Source organism: Aquila chrysaetos, chromosome 22 (genome assembly GCF_900496995.4).
Source record: "Aquila chrysaetos chrysaetos chromosome 22, bAquChr1.4, whole genome shotgun sequence".
NCBI lineage: Eukaryota > Metazoa > Chordata > Aves > Accipitriformes > Accipitridae > Aquila > Aquila chrysaetos.
The window spans coordinates 19,810,170-19,831,448 of record NC_044025.1 but is presented as its reverse complement, the minus strand read 5'-3'; the positions used below and the strand labels follow the sequence as shown (position 1 = coordinate 19,831,448).

At 38.5% G+C, this 21,279-nt stretch overlaps 1 protein-coding gene across 7 annotated transcripts in view; it reads left to right on the top strand.

Annotated features, from left to right (window-relative positions):
* RAPGEF6 (Rap guanine nucleotide exchange factor 6) overlaps window positions 1-21,279 on the top strand; it is a 133,999-nt gene that overhangs the window by 33,262 nt on the left and 79,458 nt on the right. For all 7 annotated transcript variants that reach the window (XM_041119383.1, XM_041119384.1, XM_041119380.1 and 4 more), the window contains 2 exons: window positions 10,737-10,806; window positions 16,501-16,644. In XM_041119383.1, the coding sequence (XP_040975317.1) occupies window positions 10,737-10,806; window positions 16,501-16,644 (214 nt within the window). The remainder of the gene's footprint in view (window positions 1-10,736; window positions 10,807-16,500; window positions 16,645-21,279) is intronic.

The window sequence follows — 21,279 nt, the reverse complement described above, 5'->3', positions numbered from 1 at the left end:
CTCAGTCCTTGTGTATACTTTGTAACACCCCCCACTCCCTAGTTATGTCTTTGTAATGTTGACATGGTAATTTCAATTTTATTTTTGTCCTCTGGAGCATTTGACGAACATTTCATATTTAAAGAACTTCTGTATGTTTTAAGGTTCTTTTGCTGGGAATACTGGAACAGTTTTTTATAAAACGTGAGAAGCAGGATATCGGTGTTTTCAGTTAGAGGAAGCTGGTTTCCTGGGCAATAGGGGGTTTTAAGGCCCCCTTTTCTTGTAAAGTTGTTGTTTTTAATCTGTTTTATATGGCAATTATTCTTCAAAATGGTATTATTGGGATTGTGTTGTAAACTAACTGCCTAGCGAGTTTTGTTCAATAATTATATGAGAAACTGCTGTTACAGTTGATTGTTAGTGAGATACTTTCAGTCTCCATAACTAAGACTGGAAGGTGATGATGATTTAATGACTGTTTCCTGGTACCTCCTCACAATACTTGTCCTTTTTCTGTCATCTGACCCATGATTACCTTGATAGATAGGAGGAGACTTTAGTAGACAACTGTAAGCTTAACCTGGTTAAGATGTTGGTTAAGTACTCTTTTTGCATGCCTCGTTTCGTCCACTGTCTACCGTTCAGTGGTTTCAGAGTCAACAGAGCTTCATGGAAACCTTAGTTTTCTTCTGCAGATCTTTTTGAAATAAAATATTCTCTGGACTCAAACCTGAAAGAGGCATAGACCCATGGAAGCATACGAAGGTGGGCAGTCACTGCTTCATTAACTTTCTATATATATTTGAATGAGTAAGGGTGTAAGCTGTGGCTCACTGTGCTTGAGAAGGGCTTTTTGTTCAACTTGGATGAATTTGTATGCAAGCTGTAATTCAGAAATTGGCTTAAAAATCGGAGGAGTTAAACTTGCATCCAGGTGTGATAGATCTGTTCAATATTCTGACACTGATGGTCATGATGAGAAAAGCCCTGTAAGGTATTTTTTAATTTTTTAAGGTAAGAAGCAGATCAGTCGGTAATATCTGGTGCAAAGATGGCATAACCTTGATTATCCTATTGCCCTGGAGAATGGATTTGTCAATAGATTTGGCATAGTAGGAAAAGAATTCGCTTCTAACATGAAAGCAATGGCTGGAACAAAAGAGCAGGATTGACAGATTTTGTGGAAGGAAAATCATGTCAGCAAGTTAAAGAGTTTTTTTGTTAACTTTGCTTGTTAATCAAGATAATTCATGTGAACAGGATATTTGAAGGAGATTACTCACAGCAAGATTAGCCATAGGAAATATATCAAGGGCCTGGAGGAACTTTTGAAGCCAATTATGTGGATGACAGCCTCCTACAGCTGTGAGAATTGAACCTCGAAGGGAAAAATACAGAGTCTTGAAACATTCAAGATGTAGTCTTATTAAAAACAAACACTTCTCTTTTCTGAGCCCTTCCAAGAAATTCATGAACAGCCCTTCCAAAATCTTACAAGTGGAGAAAATTGGAATCATTGTCCTATTCAGGTAGTGCATTTCTTGGCTAAAAACTCTTACTTTATTCAAAATGGACTCATGGTCGTATTGTGGTATCTTTTCATGAGAGCTGTAGACTTGTCATTGACTTGATAAGCCATTTCTCTTTCTCTTTCTCTTCTTGGGTAAAAGAAGACACAAATGCTTGGATCAAGAAAATTGTCACAGTGAAAGAGGAACTCCAGTTTTGCATTACGAACAGCAGCTTGAGTTGAAATTATTTTAGCTTGTTTTGTATTAACTTAATATTTGTGAATAACAATATTTTAACATATTTTGAATCTTACTGTGACTGTTAATAGTGTTTCAGTCTGTTCTATGTGAAGTACCAGAGGCACAGAAAATTCTGTGCTTTTACAGGACTGTCAATGTTGGTAAATAAGAATGCAAGGTTAAAGACTTACAGGAAATTTAAGTTGTGCAAGTTGCATTTTAGAAATCTTTAAATTTTGATGTGTGTAACTTTGAGGTATAAATATATTTGAAAACAAATGTATCATGTAAAACCAGATCAGTTTTACTTCTAAAACCTGTAGTGCTGTTTCCTGCAAGCTCTTGTGAATTTGTGCCATTCACTGAAAAAGTAAATGAGTGGCTTGGAGCTCTGGCATTCCCAGCTTCTGCCAGTAAAAGGTGTAGTGGCATTTTTCTCCCACTGATCCTTCCTTTCCAGGTTCAACTTTTATTAAATACTGCTTTCTGCTTAGACCGTACCTGCTGTATCCAAGCTCTGTCCCAGTGCTCCTTAGCCTCTGCTCTTTCTCTTCTTTCTTGTCTCCATCCCAGTCTCTGCCATTTGAGTCCTGATGGCTGTAGTGTGGAATATTGCTTTTCCTCTGTCAGCTGCCAAGGTCTAGATACATATGTGTGCCAGTCCACTGCTGGTGTACAGTACACATAATTTTTGACAAACTTGCAGTTGCCAGTAACCTTCTGAATTGTGATACTGGTTAAAACAATTGTGATTTAAATTTCTTACTGTTTGTGTGACTGTAAAAATTGCAGGGGTCTGAGGACAATACTCTTTTGCTTCACAGTTGAAAGCTCTTTGCAACTAACTGTTGTAGGTTATTTTTCTGCTTTCTAAAAGACAGCTTGAGGCTTACATCCCTGTTCTTATCAAGACAAAGGATAAATTTTATACTCACCACTGGATAAGCAGCAGTGGTTATTCAGTGCATTTGTGGCTCTAGATGAGGTGCTGTTTTCCCTGGGTATTTCTGTAAGTGGTAACTTCTAGCGTTGCCTGACAGCCAGTAAGTAACCTAACAACTTGGGAATGCTACCAATAAACATATTTTGTAAAACTAATTAATTCAGATATGGTTGTTCGTATTGAAATTCTGGCAGTGCTAGTGCTGTGATGAAAATACTCTGAGGAGAAAGGGAATGTGGATGAGGAGAAGAGGCAACGCACTGGTGAGAGGCCACGTGCCCTGGTCTCCCAAAGTGCAGCTCCTTGTACTGGAGGTGCTGCCATTGAGTAAGGGCTGGGAAGGTGTTGCAAACTAAGAGCACATGATGCATCTTTTTTGATGTGGAACAATCTTCTATGAAAGCCAAAAGAATGAAGAAAGACTATATTCATACCTGTCACAACTAAATGACCAAATAATCTCATCCATAGTTCCCCCCCCCAGGTAATTTCCTGTTGTTCATTCATAGTTTCTTACAGCAGCTGCCCTATAGAGGTTTCAGAGAGTGCAAGGGATGCTGATTGTGCCACAGAAATAGGGAGTGTTTTTATTGGCTAAACTAAAGAAGTCCAAGAGATGAGAAATTGGAAGCAAAGGGTACTGTGCGGTTTGTTTATATCTAAAATACAATTTTACTAAGACTATCTAATCACATGGCCTGGAAAAGCTGCAAAGCTTCACAGAAAGTGGTCAGTAAGATACAGGCTGCCTCAAAGCATCATCGTGTTCAGAGTATAAAGTAATTAGTACAGACATCTTGAGCTTGCAGCCTGCAAATCGAGTAGCATGTTATGCAGCCTCCAAAATCATTCCCAATTAAAACGTCCAGCAAGCTTAAGAGATAAACCTGCTAAATGTTGTTGTTGTTGAGAGCTAATGCAAAAATGGTTTTTGATGACTGAGCATTAATTGAAATTGCTGTTTTGCATTCAGCCATGTATCTTGTGGCTTCAGGTTTCCTTTAAACCATTTTCTGATGGAGTTAAGTGTTCTATATTTTTGTAGTTAAATTACTTTGAAATGCTCAGGACTTGCACAGTATCTAGTATCATGAAAACCCTGCCACCTACATTTGCTGAAACTTTTGGTCTGTGCTCATTTAACTTTCTTCCCCCATCTCCTTACTCTGTTTTGCAAATAGAGTGCGTTTGGGGCTGCTGAGCAGTTTGCAATGCAGTGGGAAACGCTGCAGACTGCTGCAAGGGCTCCTGGCAGGACTGTGCTGATTGTCACTGTGTGCTCCAGAAAGGGAGCCGAGAGACTCCCCAGCAGCCCAGTTTTTCAGATGATGGTCGATCTGAGAAAAATCTAGAGAAATTAAGACCTCCGTGCAGATGCCCAGGAAAACAAGTTATTCCTGTGAGGATTTCGGTGTCAATTACACTCATATGCCACGACTGCAATGCAAGAAGGGTAGATTCTGTCTTCTCTATCCGCAGTCAGCGCGGCTGTGTTACTGCCGATTATGTGGCTATGCAGGTTTTCCCTTCTCTGTTACTTCCCAGCCAATAACAAGGAATTTAAGTGTAAAATTACATTTTTAGAGTATTTAGATTGGAGTTTAATAATAGTAATGGCTGTTCCAAGCCATTCATAATATACTTGTATAGTACATTCAGTGGTAACTGAATGGATTTTTTCTTGGGTCTGAACAGCAGCTACATTGCAGTAGGTGTCCCGGGTGTCTGCTGGAACAGCTGTTTTGCACAAGAGGCACTCTTTGAGGAAAGGAAAAATGAAATGCTTTTCAAATTAAGGGTAAGCCTTGACTTGTGGAAAAAAAAAAACCAAACCAAAAACATTTTCATCTGTTAAAAAAAACCAACCACCGACCAACCAACATGTCCATTTCTTATGCAATTTGTCTCTTCCAGGCCAAGTTATGCACTTGCATGCAAAATGTTTTTGCGTTGGAGAAATCCAGCCAGGTTACTGGATGCGTGGGGTCACAGGGTTCTCTTTGCAGTGGCAAAAAGTACAATTTGTCTTCATCTTTATGTTCCTAAAAGCAGCCTGACAGGCAGACAGGCAGTTTGAGAGACAAATGTATTCATAAGAACAAAATATCTGCAAAAAATTGCAAACCCTTTGTTTGTTTTACTGATAAACTGGTATATCAGTGTTCTAGCCCAGTCCTACATGTAATACAGCACTGACTATTACTGCAGATAGCTTTATCGGCAATCACAGATAACTCTGCATTATTGATACCAACTTATACAGCCAGGATAATTTTATGATTTTGTAGTTCCTGGAAAATACAGAACAAATCTTAAAGTGCTTGACATCTCGTCATTGAAGCCTTTGATGCGTGAAATATCTGAAAATACTGTTTCAGGATGTAGTAGAATATTGTAAATTTGAAGATGCCTGCTAGTTAGTGCTCGAACAAATAATAAGGCAGTCAGTCTCAGTTTCTATCTGTTTGTAGGCTGAAAGCTCTTCAGGACAGGCTATATTTTTACCTTTAAAGTATGTACTGTATTTTGAGTATTGCATAATGAGAAACCATCAGTAATGAATAACTTCAGCATATTGATATCAAGAAATTCTCAAGTTAAATGTGACTGCTATTCCTTAAATTTGTCAGTCTTGAAATTCCAGATGTATTTCAGCACCAGATACTCAGGTTGCTTAACAGCTGGATATGAAGCATTTTTAAACATTTGTGTTTAGAAAGCTGTTTTTGTGTACATATTTAAAAAAACTACTTTATTATGTTCAAAATATGTTATGTTGGAGGATTTTCTAAGTAGTTTGCTGTGTAAAAGTAAGGTTTGTTATAACAGCTCCAGTGTCTTAAAGAAGTTTTAATGCCTTCCAGTATTTTGGGGAGTGGGCATGAGTTTGAAAACTGCCTATTCTCAAACACGAAAGGCTTTCTCCAGTGAACAACTTTGATCTGTCCCCTATGCCAGTAAAGTCAAGTGTATACTCAGGTGCTTGCACGTTTAAGGTTTTGGAGTTCAGCTCTGCAGTCATGGAGGGTTTTCTCCGTATTAGCAAATCACACAGTGGAAAAGGGACAGATGAACCAAGTGAAATGGCTGATACTGAGAATCGTGGTGTTTGCAGTTCTGGGCTTTTACGTTTCGGTAGCTCTAGTCTGATCCTGTGGCCTGAGCACCCATTAGTGGTTGGTGTGTGATACCATGCCAGTTTAACTTACATTCCTTTCACACATGACATAAGTGCTTAAGCATTTTTAATTAAGAATAGCAGTGAATCAGGAGGAAAACAAGGTTTCTTGCAAATGAGGCATCCATAAATCAAGGGTAAACAAAGCTGCCTTTGGTATGTGGAAGACATTTTTTTCCCATGACAGTGTTGCAAGCCAGTGAGTGAGTGTCTGAAAATTAATGATGCAGATGTAATAGATGAATATTAAGTGACATGAGCGTACAATAAAATTATAAATAAAAAAAGCATAATGTAGTTTATACTACTGACTTCTCTGGGCTTCCAACAGTGGGAAGCTATAGAATAATGATGTTAAAATGTGTGTGACTAAATGTACAGATCAAGCAAAATTTTAATTGTTGGATTGTTTAAAACTGTAACGGTTATACCTTTGGTAGTATGTCCTTTGACATAGTTTTTACGGTATTGTAAGAAGACCTTAATTTAGATTAGTTTCATGCTTTCTCACACTTTTCAGTATTTGTATTAGTTTAAATTCTTAATTGGATTATGTTTGCCACTCTGCTTGCAAGCACTAAAGCACACGTAACGTGCTGTACCTTAATGAGGCTTTCCTGTTTTTCTTCCATATCTCACCACATACGACATCAAGAGGGCTTAGCGTTTAGGGATGTATTTACGGTTGGAGAAGCTGCTGGGATGGTTTGTAAGCAGAGGTGCTGATGGCCAGCTGAAATGGGCTTGTCGGACGAGACCTCCCCAAGGAGCAAACCTGGCCCCGTGAAGTGACTTCCATGGTCACGGTCTCGCGGGAATGTGGTGGTCTGCTGTGGTGCTGAGTTGAGTAACCAGTAAGACTAAGGACTGACAGCTCTCGCATGCAACACCACGTGTTCTTGGCACCACAGCAAAGGATGAATTAGTCCCAAAAGTAAAGATTGCCCTATCTCGTGCAGAATTAAATGTACAACTTTTCAGAGCTCTCTTCTTTGAGAAGCAGCATGGTTTTAGGTTTGGGTGGGTGTTTAATGGCTGACTAAAGACTTCTCAGAGTAATTTGTTGTCACAGAAATGTTCTTCTCCTTTGGAAGAACGGTCAGCACGAAAGCTTGCTCTTGTCTTTCCAAACAGGATTTTATCTCCACCATTTGCAAAGCTTTGTTCAACTTAACCTTTTCCCTTTCCAAACGTCCTCTTACATTTTGATACTGAAATCAATTAATCTCTTAAGTGTTTGCATACCTTTGTAAGTACTGTACTGTTAATTTTTCTAATGTAAATATTTATTAACTAGAAGATGGCAGGCTTAATACTAGACATGACTAGATGACTCCAAAACCTAATTATTCTCTTCTTTTACTGTCCCAGTACTCATCGTTAATTAAGGTAATGCTTGAAATTATTTCTTTAAAAAAAAAAAAAAAAATTGAGTAACTGCTGATTACCTAAAATTCCCACAAAGACTTCAACCATCACTTCAAAGCAGATTTAGATGACTCTGGGACTGTTATGCTGCTGCTTGCTCCTCTCCATGCCTCCTCTTTCTCTCTTTCCCTTGGATGTGCATGCATTCTGGTTCTGGCTAGCTTTTTTTCCTAATGTATTTGCCTGAACTCGTTAAGACTCTAATTCTTTGACAATAAACCAATAAAGCAAATAATTGAACTTTAATGTTGATTAATGGTCTTCTGTTTAAAAAAAAAAAAAGTGACAAATGTCATACGTTACCATCTTCTATCAGTTAGACAAATATGTGTGCATCCTTGCTTATGTATTTCCTAATGATATTTTCTTGTTGCCTGTTATTAATGTTAGTGGATGTTACTTCTGAAGAAAGAGTCTTCCTTGGTCAATGGTTTCAGGGCTGAGTTTCTGTTTATTCTAAACATTACATTGTGTAATTTTACAAGACAATTAGGAATGAACATCATTCTGAAGCCTTGATTAAAATCGGCAGAGTAGTGAAATACACTGATGTCAGCAAACCTCTTAACTGATAAGAGAAGCTACACATTTGTATTCTAGAGAAAAATATGGAATAAGTCATTAAGAAAGTTAAAATCCATGTTTCTAAAACACATTGGGTATGTTAATTAAGAAGATTGTTAAAAATTCATATTTTTAAAACGTGGTGGTTATGGCTGGGGAAAAACCATATGACGCCTCCTATTTTTGAAGGAGCTCTGTTGTGGTATAATCGATAAAGCATCCCATGATGTGCACCAGGAAATAATTAAACTTGACCTATTGACTTGTAAATATGAGTAGTTTATTCTTTAGGATTAGAAGGGCGAGTTTTGTCTTTGGAACCTAATCCTTTTCTGAGTGTTCGGTTGTTGTAAAGTGCTTGATGGACCAGAAATGATAGTGCCAAGGGCTTGACCTTTGTTAGAAGTGGTGTTCCTTTCCTAGCATTATTGTTTACTGCCATTACTTAATTAGCAAATGTTGCAACATAAGCAGAGGGGAGCTTGACAGTAGCTGAATTTTGTGGTGTGTTTATGTAAAACAAAACAAAAAGAAAACAACCCTCCCTCAACCTCCAGTAGTTTGATAAATTGTTGTTGTACAATAAAAATACTGTGCTTTAACAACCTTCAGCAGAAAATTGTAGCTTTTTTCCTAACTACTGGGGATATAACATCAGTAGTAATCTATTTTGTGATAACACAGTGATTGTTTCTGTTTTAAAAAGCTGCAAAAACTAAAACTTTCAGTTGCACATAATCCCTTTAGAATTTTGTTGGGGGGAAAGGGGGAATGTATTGTCTTTAGTTTTCTATTGTATGGAATAGAATTAGAACTGTTTCACTTTTGTTTTTTCTTTCTTTTTTTTTTCTTTTTTCCAATTGCAAATGATACCTTAGCAAAGTTGGTTTCACTTTGGTTTTTGGTTTGTGGAGAAATCATAACATGGAATTTCAATTCACCTCGAAGTTAGAGCTTACATTGAGCTTAAATGAAAAATTACATTTCTGTATTTTCTGAACTAAATTAACTTTGTTGTAATAGTAGGAGTAGTTTGGCCATTCTTTTTGAGGTATTGCAAATACACAAGACTGTCATGCCTGGATCACATGCTGTGTGGAAAAAGCATGAAAGAAGGCATGAAAACTTTAGCTATGAGTTGCTTACTATAGATGTGTGAAAATGCCAGTTTTCCGTGTGAAACTTCTGCTTCTTTGGCCTGCTATAGCATGAGGTGAGAAAATTTGAGTTGTCGTTTATGACTCCATGGCAGTCATGTAATTTAAAGATTTATTTTTTTTTTTTAGTAGACCATTAGCAAAATCAAAACTTGACAGTTTAAACTGCCATGCTCCTGTTAATTGTAATACTTTATCCTAACCGGATTACACCGATAATTTCTTTGTTGGAATAATCTGAAGCTTCACTTGAGTAACTTCATGGCTTAGTTGCTTAAGTTCCTTTCCTGAAAATGCACGTATCCTACAAAAATTTTTTTGTGCACCCCAATAGGTAGTTTATAAGCATGAGTCTTTTAAACGTTTTCTACAAAGTCATTGTGTTTCAGTGGATATTTGTTGTCGAGATGACTGTGTATGTAACTCAAGTGTTTTGTGTGGCTGAAGTTTCAGATGTACTTTCCAAATGTAACCTTAGTGAAAACAGATGGAGCTGACCCACTTTTTTAGGATTTGTCTCCACACTTGTCTTAATCTTCTTCTAATTCACACATTAATCTCTGCTTTGAGTTAACTGATACTTCAGTTATTTCACCTGCTGATATGTGTTAAAACATGATTGCTGTTGACAGTCTGAGGTTGTAACACAGCAGCTATAACTACTGAACTGCTAATCCAGCAACAATGCTGTTAATCAGGTAGGTTTTTTTTATTTGATGTCTGTATGGGATCGCTTTCGCTTGAGCTCAGTTGAGTGGGGTAGGTCGAGCATACCTAACTCAAGCTAACAGGTCTGTAGTGAAGATAAACTTCCTTAATATGTGAAGCCAGATATATTCCATTCCAGGTGTTACTACAGTCACAAATGAAGTGATTTAAGAGGTTACTGGTCTGTAACACACCCCACACCCACCCAGCAGTATGTAGCTCGGCTCTTTTTTGCTGGTAGTTCCAGCACCCTGAGATCTGCTTGCATGGTACCTTCTCCAGAGTCGATTCCCCTAAAGTTACCTCAGTTCTTGGGTGTCCTGAGGGTAGTCTCCTTTTAGAGTCAATCAGCTGAAGCACATCAGATTGCTTTTAGCCTGTCTCCTTAGTTGCTGTATTATACTGCCCATCACATTTTGTTGCATTTGTGTTTTTTCGTATTTCTGAAATAGAACCTGTCACGATAATAGGCTCCTTGTGGTGGTACAAGAAGCAACACAAAGACAGAGGTCACAAGTTAAGGCTCAGTTTTAGAGAAGAGGTTCTCTGTCCTCCCGTTTGCTGGGAGGATGAAGGGGCGTCGTGGAGTTGAGGGAACTCTCATTAAAAATGCTGCATGCAAAGAAGTACTAAGGAGTTCTTGGAATTTATGTATATTTGTTTTTACAAAGCCTGTTTAATGCTTAATTAAAATTTACTAATGTTTTCTTGTCAACGCTGAAATGCATTGTGGGTGGTTTTGAGTATCTGCAAGTAATAATGGTTTTACAACAGAACATTCTTTGTATTTAGGCTTTACATAGCAGGCTATAATAAGAGGTCCTGAGTAAATTAAAAAAAATACGATAATGGTACTATCTGGTTAGAAGTTTTCACGCAATAGTTTTCATCAATTTTTCTTTGTCCTTTTTTGTTTTTAAGGATATTGTAACATGCACCATTGCCAACTATTTTTATTACTGAAAAGGTAAAATAGGCTGTTCATCTCATTCTTTTTCATTTGCTTTTTTTCCATCCCACTCTAGTTTTGGCAAGCAGTCTGGAGGAAAACGAGGATGCGAATGTATCATATTGGAGCCTTCAGAAATGATTGTGGTAAGACGTTTTTTCAAATGTATTTAAATCTATTGCTGGTTTCAGCAAATTCTTTCTGTTTTGTAGCAGAAAGCTTATTGTAAAGTATTCTATAAAATTGCAGCAAAATTGCCTTGATTTCAATTATACCTATGGCTGCTATCGTAACAGCAATAGCTATGTAAATTTAATCTAGATGGGTAAATGGTAATGATGATTAGGTCATTCTTTCTAAAATTATGCTTACTTGAGTTTCAAAAGCCTACCAGTTACGGCTGAGTTGAGCATTCCTGAGTCAGGCAACGATAGACTGCTATCCTGAATATTTTATTTACACCCCCATCCCCCATTTCATTGCTTTTTACTGGCCATGCCAGCCGTGCTGGGTCTGGTAGGAAAGGCCGTCTTACTCCTAGCCTTTGCAGTTCCACATAGTGTGAAGGCTTTTGGGTAAGAGGAGAAGGAACGTAAGAGTGCTTAGCCAAGCTTGAAGGATAAGGTTTTCAGCTTAGTTGTCATCGACCTTTTCCATGTCCAAGTTTCCTTCTGCTTCTTCAGAACACTTACTAATACTACCAAGTTTGTAGATGTGCTTATAGATTGCAGTTCAGTCCTTCCCAGGTTGATGCACACATACTGTCGGCAGCTGGAATATTAGGATAGCTTTCGTAGTGCAGACTGACGTTGTACCCTAGTAGTGTGGCTGGGGACACAGGAAGATCTCTTTCAACTTTGATCTTATGAGAAGTTGCTAATGGAACTGGAACAAAAATGTTTTTGTTCTGAGAAGCCACATGTCTGTTAAGCAGGCTTAAATCTCCAAACTGCTCTTGATTTAGCTTCCTTATATCTAGATAGATTAACATTAAAACTAATATTTGATGATGTCTCTTTCTCATTGAGTATGTGAATATTCAGCTTCTATCAGAAATTTGTTTCTCACAGCACGCTAACATCTGTGGATGTCCTGTACTGAGTACGCTTGCTATCCTTTGTGCCATTCTTTCTGTGCAGTGTCAGTCTGATTCTGCTCGTGGGCTTTGATAGCATCAGTAATATGCTCTTTGCTGCAGCAGATGTTTTAAGCTACAGTCTGCCATGTCATGAAGTAAGCGCAGGTAAGAGTGCAAGAAGCCTATCTCAGTCTCTGGAGTGAAATAGTTCATTTGTGTATTTCCAATTATCCAGCTTCTTCTCAAAGCTGGAGTTTTGAGTGGAAGATTTATGCCTTGAGGGATGCCACAGGACTGTTTGGGTGATGATATGTGCAGCCATATCACGTGAATGCCCCCGGCACTCTGGTTTGCCACTACTGCTTCACATTTTTACCTGTTTGCTGCTGAGAATTGGGTGTGCTGAGTACGCCTATGTGCACTGCCTGGGGTGAGCTAAGGCTTGCACCTCAACGCTCCTAGCACTTCGTAGCACAGAATGACAAACACTCACCAATCCCATCATATACAGACTTTTTTGGATCTCTGTAATCCTTCAAGTTGATGTAACAGAAGAATTTGGTCTGTTCGGAACAATATCGCTAACCAACCAATTACACAACTCTTAGCTTCTGTAACTGGCGCTGCAGATGTTACGAGACCTGGTGTGCTGCTTCCCACAAAAACCCAATAGACGGTGATGCAGCTGCTGTTTGCAGTGGGACCAGTCTGAAGCGTGCATGGGAAACGTGCGACTTGCCTTACGGGGCTGGCTGGTGGCTCGCTGCAAGTGCATTTGCAAGTTTACATGAAATATATTCTATGGCCAAAATATGTGATAACATGAAATTTCTAGGAACTACCTACATCCTTCTTTGGTCTTACCACCATTGTTGTAAAAAAAAAAAAAAAAAAAAAAAAAAGGATGCAATTAAGAGTAGCTTCTGTGCGGTGTGCTACCAGAGAGAAACTGACCTTATTAAAATATTTTATGAAGAAACTAGAGCATTTTGTGTGTGTGTGTGTGTGTAATTTGAGTAGCTACACCTGTGTTGAGTTTTTTCAGAGGAGCACACTGTCACAGTCTTTGGAGAAGCCAGCATTGGCCGTATCAGCAATGTCAAATGCTGCTGGGTGTTCCTGGAGACAAATGCACAGCCTGGATGACTGTCCTCTGTATTGTAAACCTCTTGAATTTTCTGTAATTGTAGTTAAATGCCAATGAGAGACACTTGAAAGTACCATAAATCCTTTTCTGGAACTTCAGTATATTTTTCTGTAGGAAAATCAGAGAAATAAAAGTGCAAAGTTGTTTCTTCATTAAATGTAGCTAAAGGTACTATTAACTGTTTTCTGGGTAGGACTTCAAATGGGGTGAGAAAAAAGCATCAGTGTGGTGGCATGCACCTTGCTAATGATCTGCACTGACACAAGGTGTACTTGAGCTTCATTTCCCTGATTAATTCTTATTAATTTATCTTAATTCTTTTATTTTCTCTCTCTCTTTTTTTTAATTTGCAACATACTAATGAGGTTTAATACATAATGAATATTTATCTTCAAGCAAAAGAATTAGCTACTTTAATGTAGTTAAAGAACACCATCATTCTCTGCTGCTGACAGATTTTTTTTTTTTTTTTTAAACTTTTTTTTTTCCTCCTCTCCTTTCTTTTTAGAATGTAAATCAGTTTTGTAGCAGGAATCCTCTGGGAACTGACCCATTTTAAAGGCCATAAAATGTGGTCAGCTTAAGTTAATGAGGATAACAGATAGTGTGTGAATGGGCATTGTAGCTCATATTTTTGGAGGCTGAGCCATCTATTGAATTAATAATAGGTCCATTTATCACTTAAGAAAATGGCCCAGAATTGCAGCATATCTCAGTGTACTGAAGTGTCCTTTCTGTTGTTCCTTGGTGCTTTCATTTTCTTCTTCAGATCTAAGCATATGATATTTGGAGCAGCATGATATTTGGAGGTGGAAAATATTTCATTGCTGGCACGGACTTCAGAGTGAAATTGAGGACAGTCCTACGATCCTCCTTTATTTTTACGTGGCAGCAAGTGCTGTGGGTGAAGCTGGCTGTATGGAAGCATTCCTGCTGCTGCCAGCATTCAAGGTTAATAACACCCCTGATTAGAAACTAGCCAGTTAATACGCTATTCCAGACTTCTTGTTACATATTGAAAACGAAATAATACGAAGAAGTCTACGGGGCAGCAGTCTCCCTCTGACCTGGTAGCCCGGTGGCACGCTGATCAGCCTGGTCCTCCCCGCTGCCGTGACGGCACAGCTCCCACGCCGGGTCCGGCTTGCCGCAGCGATGCTGAATTCCTCCGTAGGAGTGTTCATCCTGCTCGGGACGGTGGGGTGAGGAGGTTGAATATGTTCTCTGCCAGCAGAAATTTTTAGTTTTAACCAGGTGAAAGCACGGCCGAGCGATCAGCGGTGCGAGGGAGCCCTGGCATGCCTGTCCCACTAACGCGGAGCATATCAAAACCCATCTGTATATGTTATTGTAAATCGTAAGCATAAACAATCTGATGGTCAGCTGGACTCAAAATACTGATGGTGCTGGTGGTACTAAACTGGAAGCTATGTGGTGTGGAGGTCTTTCCTTGTTTTCTGATTTTTGTTTTGTTTTTGTCAGCAGCCGTGGCATTAACCGAAGGAAGCAGGTGGTCTCAGTTTCTGAGTTTCCACTAGCAGTTGGTTGTTTTGCTTTTGTGCTAACAAATAATAACATTTATGCTCACTTCTTAGTTTTCAGTTAGAACTGTGGAAGAAACATCTTTCACTGAGTGTTTGTTTTACTTTAGTCTTAAAAATACCGATTAGTTTTGGGACTTCTTAATAATAAGGGTCCTCAGTATTGGAAGAGTCATTGTCCGGCCACTACAGTGGGCCCTCCGTGTCCAGGTTAGTCTGTTATATTGGAGAAGCTCAGCGCTTGTTTTAGTTTCTATGATCCTGTAAGATTGAACGCAAGGAAAAAGGAAATAATGCAAAAAGGAAAAAGGAAAAAAGGAAATTTACTGAAGGAGCTCATGTACTGTAGCACGTGTACAAAAATGAAAAATGAAATCCACACAATTTTAGTTATTTAATAGAGTAACTGTACAAAACCAAACTTTCTTACTTCTGGAAGCCTTCTGTATAATTTAGGAGCAATGTTATTCCTAACTAGAAATCCATATTTTATGCTAGGTGAAGAAGGGCTTCTATATCCAATGTCTTACTACTTTTTTTTGGTTTTATTATGCTAATTGGCCTGTTTAAGAGGGTTTTATTTGTTGTTGTTCTATTTCTTGTCTGCCTGCATTCATTGGTCGTTTTTGGGGGGTTGGTTTGTTTGTTTGTTTTTTACATCCTTACACCATTGTGCTTAGAGCAATTCTGCTATAAGGTATCCTTGCTCATTGTCCTGTGTGTTTGCAAACAGGTAGTAAAATTCTCGTGAAAAGTGTGGTTGTCCCTTGCTACAGGAACTCTGGTTTTCTGCTTTCTTTTTTGACAACATTGTGGTGTGAGGTTCACTCTTCTTAACTATTGTATCTCTAACATATTTTGTCAATGTATATTTTTCTCTAGGGAATTAAAAATAACCCACAAGGCAAGCCCAGCTGCTTGCACCTTCTTCTGACCTCAGATAGACTTAGCTGTTTGGAAAAAGCGATGTGGAAAGTAGATGTGATCTTGCTTCTGTGCTGGTTTAGATATTTTGGTTACTTTCTTGTTCCTGTCTGTTAAGTCTTCCTGGTTTTCATTCCTTTATACCTTTTGAATTTTAATTTTGAGATAACTTACCCAAGTATTTGAAGTGGGGGCTGCATTAAGACCACATAGAGGAGGTTCTCCTGTTCTAGTACTAAAGTCTTATGTTTAGGTTTTTCAAGTGAAAATTTGGAAAAAAAAAAAAAAATTAAAAAAATCATTGAGGACAGTAGAAACTCCTATACAGCAAGTGTATCACAGAGGAGCTTCTTGCCTGGCTGCAGCCTATTTGCATGCATGTCTGTTCTGCTTCCTGCTAAGAGAGATTTTTCCAAAACATCAGAAGGAAATGGGAAAGGATGAGATTGCTTTTTATAGAAAAAAGGAATTGTAACTAGTGAGATAAAAAGCTTTCATGTTTGCTTTTACTAACAAGGTGAATTTACCTAATTTTTAGTGTTTAGTCACAAAAAATATTTAACATCAAGATACGAATCAAGTTCCAGTTATTTCTTCATAATCTGCTGGAAGTGATTAGAAGTCAGTATGACATAGGTGAAGTAGCTATTTATAAAAAGGTGGAATATTTGAAGTTGTTTAGTTGTGACTGATACTAGAAATAAGTTACACTTTTAAAAATTACACCAATAAAAGTAGAATATAATTCAGTGTCTTTACCACATTGTAAATACTCGAAGAAATGGTAACTTCTATGTTGAAGATACACTTGAAACGAGAAGTGTCTGTAACTTGCATTGTATGATACGTGTGGCTGCAAAAGGGTTTCTACTGGTGAGTGACATTGTTTAGAGGATACGTGTGCCTTTTAAACTTCTTTTAAAAAAAACTGTTTCCTGGAAGGAAACTGTGGCCTCTGGCTCATTGTAATAACGTAGTTCTGAGACAGGCAGCAGTGGTTTCTGAAACGTCCGCAGTCGTTTTCTCGAGAAGAGTTTAACTGCTCTGAACTTATGTTTTTTCCTTCCTCATGAGCTTCATACGACTCCATCGGCTTTCGGTGATATGGAAGAACTGGATGTTTAACCAGGAACCTGAACATGTGTTTCAGGTGGAGAACTCCAAAGACAATGAGGAAAACATCTTGCAAAGAGAAGTCCCGCTCAGGCAGTCCCGTCGGAGGTTTAGGAAGATCAACCAGAGGGGCGAGCGTCAGACCATCACGGACAATGTGGATTCCAGCAGTTACATGTCGGTGAGTCTGCTCTCCTTTGGCCGAGCTCCTTGGCATCATGCCGTCTGCGTGGCTGGCTGGCGTTTTGTTTTATTGAGAAATAATAGTCTATCTTTGTCATTTTTGAGAGAGCTTTTTTCTTGTTGGGGAGCAGTAGAGCGCTTTGGATTTGAACATCGTGGGTGGAAGCGAAGATTCAGGCACTAGAGAAAAGGTTTTTTGGTTTAAAGGTTTTCAGTTGAGCACTATAAATAAATCTTAACATGTTGGCTGGACAGAGAAATAGTCATTCTTGGTTTTTGTTGGTTTTACCTGGAGTTCTTTTGGTAAGATGTAGGAAGTGATGATTTTCTTTTTTTCCTTAATAAATTTGAACTATGGTTTGGAATTGAGTCAATCATGAATGCAGTTCAATGCAGTATTAACACTATTGTACTTGGTCATGTTTACTTGCTTAAAAATAGTATAGTGGTAATTCAAGCATCAAAATGAGTAACGGCAACTCATTTGCCAGTCTTAAATAACATCACAGACTATATAATTTGTGCTCCGTGAAGGCACATACAGCTGTGGTCACAATGCTTTTATGAAGGTTTCTCTTTACCATTATTTTTCATGTACAAACTTACTGCTTGGTAGCAGGATATATGTGTGATCTAAACAAATTATTTCATCGAAAATAATTGTTGTGGATACTTTGATTTGCTTTGAAAATCAAAGGTTAAAAAACAGTAGTAATATGGAAGTACACCAACCTTGAGTAGTCTTCATGCACAGAAAAGAAAAAAAACAAATTCAATTTCTCCCCTTTTTTTCCCATCTTCCTTTTCATCTCCCCAGAAGGTACAAAGCCTCTCTTAGTTGATACAATTCAAAATATCTGATGTGTGCAGTTAGATATCTAAACTTAAAAGATGTTCTCTGTTTCAGAATAAACTGCTGTTTTTTTCTGCATGTTGGTAGCTGTTGGATCACAGGTGGTGATTTTAGACTCTCCACAGCATTAGCATGTCTGTGAGTAGAGGTTACTTTGGCATTTGTCTTGTAAGCAGAACAACTCCAGTTGCTGTGACAGGAAGAGAATATGCTGCTTGAAGTTTAACGTCCGCTGCCATCTCATTTCAAGAACTGTCATGTGTTGGATTTTATCATTAGTAAGTCATTGAATTAGTTATTGACGAAATGAGATATTGGATCCTCATACTCTGGGCAGTCGTGCATAAGGCTTTATTAGGAATTAAATTCCAATCCGTGTATGACAAAATCTGTCTCTTTCGCTTTGGTATTTGTGCCAATGAATAAGCACACAGAAAATAATTTTCAGACTAAGTGCTAAGTGGAAGAGAATCCCAGGAACAGCTGATGCTGATGCTACCAGTGCAGCTTGCCTGGAGGGGCACATGAGAAGGGGCTTGGCATCTTTGGTCTGAGAAAGACCAGGTTACACAGCTTCTTGAATGATTTCAGAGGTTGTCAGTTATTGATGCAAGGAGTCAGTGTGGTACACTCTCACAGGATTGTGGTTAGTCAACAAATGATGTCCTTGTTAGGATTTTTCTTCATGTTGATTTATTTCTTTGATACCAATGACATGGAGCGCATGCGTGTCTCTGCACGTATAGTTTCTTGTTGCAAACATGGTGGCTTCCTCAGATGTATGAAAAAAAAAAAAGTATATCTCAACATTTGATGGGAAATGGTATAAACTTCATAAATCAACAACACATTCCTAAATCTGCTTTTATGTCAGTTAATTAGGAATATATAAACAGAGTCCTGTTAACACTGCTAGGTGTTCTTCTGGATGAGTGAGTGCTAAGTGGCAAGGAGTAAACAACCACCTCTCCGATAGAAAATCTGCAAGCTGTTGGGTTTGCAGCCGTCTGAATTGAAATACCAATCCTTGCTTTGTAGACTGGAAGCTCCTAATTGGAAAGTGTCATACTCACAGTACTTGTTGTAGCAAAAAGTAATTTGTAACTCAACAGATGACTAAGAAATCAAAACATGATAACCAGCAGCCTGTTTGACAAGTAAATAAAAATTCGGTGCCTACATTTTTCCATATTCCGTGATAATCTGGTAAAATAACGAATTTTTCTGAGGTATGGTTTGTTCTGTGCCTAGGTTTAACTCTTAACCTGTATGAGTCTGCTCATACATGGCCATTGGTTCCCAACGGTCTTGAAAAACAGGCTTTACAGCGTAACCCTTCATGTCAGCCCATGTGAGAATGGGCAGGATAAGGAGGAGGGTTTTTGAATGAAACTTTCATTTGACAGGAACTTGCAATAACGTTTCTGCCAGAGTGGGAAAACTGTTTACAAACTCACCAGCAGATTTCCTCTCTGGCATAATGCTAATGAATAAAGGCAGTGTTGTATTTCACTTTCCAGCCTGTTGCTAAATGCTCTTTGACAGACGCTGAATGTAGCCTGATGGACCTTTTGTGAGCCCTGCTTGCTCAGGGAGGGCTCGGAGCTTTCCAGCCAGTCTGCAAGGACTTCAGTCAGGCTCCCGTGGTACAATGGTAGAGTACTCAGCGTGACACTGTTTAAGTTTTTAAAAGCCTAATCTCTCAGGCACAGGTAGTTTTCTGCTTTCTAAAGAAAACTTAGATCCTATAGGTATTGAAATTCGGTGTTGCTTTCTCCCAGGTCAGAATTTTTCCTTTCACGAATAAATAGAAGATTTCTTGTGTTTTGCTTTTAAGGAGAATTACCTATGCAATCTCCGTTAACTCCTTAAAATGTAAATCTCTGTGCATTAAATATACTATGATTAGTATTTATGATTAAGGTTAATCTTTGTTTTCATAAAAAGTTACCCATTAGGTTGTGACATGAGCTTGCATCTACTTCTCGCATGGAGCTCCCTGCTTGTTATTGCTGGAACTCATTCTGTAGAAATCCCTGTGATTGGCCATGAAATAAAGATTCATATGCAGATACTTTAATATTTTAAATGATTGTTACTGTCTTTGAAACTCTTCCTTTCTCATATGCCTCTTACTTAAGTAAAAAAGCCCTAGTACTTTAGTTTAACTGTGTATCTTCAGGATAGTTGACATTCAAATTATTGTGGGTGGGTATCTTAATTTTTTTTTTTTTTCCCCTTCCCCTTGAATGAACTAATCTTAAAAACGGATCATCTGGTTGGTTTCTTTGATGAAGGAGTTACCATTTAGACTCCTTTACTACGTCTTTGTGGTTCGTAGAGCAATATTGTTTCACAAGAGCACTGGTCTCCTGCAGAATAAGTACTTAAAGTTGGGTGTGGCGGTGTTTTCTTTTTTTTTTTTCTTGCAGTAAAATACAGTGAACATATGCTGCCAGTGTTCGTTCTTCTCACTCAAACTGAATAGGTTTATATTTCTGTCTATACCTTCAAAGTGCATAGTGACATGAATTTGTTCTTGCAATACATATGCAAGGAAGTATGTTAGACTTGCTCTTGTTAGGTGGGTGAACAGACTGAGGTCTGGCTCCCACTTGCAGGGGTGGTGGAGTAGCCGTGTCAAGGTCCTGTTGGCACTGGGTTTTTCCCTTCTAGCCAGCACGATCTTGAGGATGAATGTGTATTTGGCGAAACACTTCTCAGATGTTTTTTTTCCCAGGACACAAAATAGCATTGCTGCACATGAAGTGACGGAGGAGGTGGCTCTGTTGTGGTGGGTCACGTGCAAGGCGAGGGCCACGGTGGCAGCCCCAGTGCGTACGGCTGGCTGTCCACCTGGGGCAGGTCTGAGCATCCCCATGATTACATGGGATCTCTTATCCCTGGGCATTTCTGGCCTCTGTTGCCTTTTTCATTGTTGTCACTTAATAACTCTCTGCGTCTTGCACGTGACCCCCACGGTGATGTCTTGGCTGGGGATGGGGGGGAAGTGAGGCTGGAGTTGTTTGGAGAAAGCTCTTGCTCAAACTTCATGGATTAGAAGGAAATGTGCCAGTAGTATTAATTATGCCTGCTCTTGCTTCAGATCTTATTTGTTAGCATGACTGCATATCTTTTTGGAGGTTTGCACTCTGCATATTACTACTGTCTGTAATGTAGATAAGAATCCAGACAGGAACCAGGGTCGTGCGGTAGGCCATTATCATAATTGAGATAAATACTTAGTAATTTCTAGTTCTTAAGTCTAGTTCTCAACCCAGTAAGTAATGCAACTGTACTTCTTAACTGCAAAAGAAAAAAGTAATTGTGATTGTCTTTGTTCAACTATGTCCCAAACTTTTGTGACCATACAGCAGGTGCTCACAAAACTACAGCCAGACTAACAACAGATGACTTCTCTATGTTAACGCTTTTAGGAAAAAATGTTTAATCGTAGTTCTGGTGCTTTATAAAAGTTAAATTGCTGTTTTGATCTTGGATCAAGTAATTGGAAAGTAAATGGTTCAAGTATTTATCTTCACAATTAAAAAATAAAACCTGAGATAGTAAGTGTTGCACTTACATTTTTTTGCAGTAATCAAAACCAAATGGGATTTAGCAATTTGATTCAAATTTTTACATGACCCTCAAACCTGTAAGCTCAAATCTTTTTTCATTTGAATAAGATCTTTGACTAATTTATTACCTACATGCATTTTTGACATTTCTCTTCTCTCTGTGATTTTTTTTTTTTTTGAAATGAAGAACATTTGTATTTCT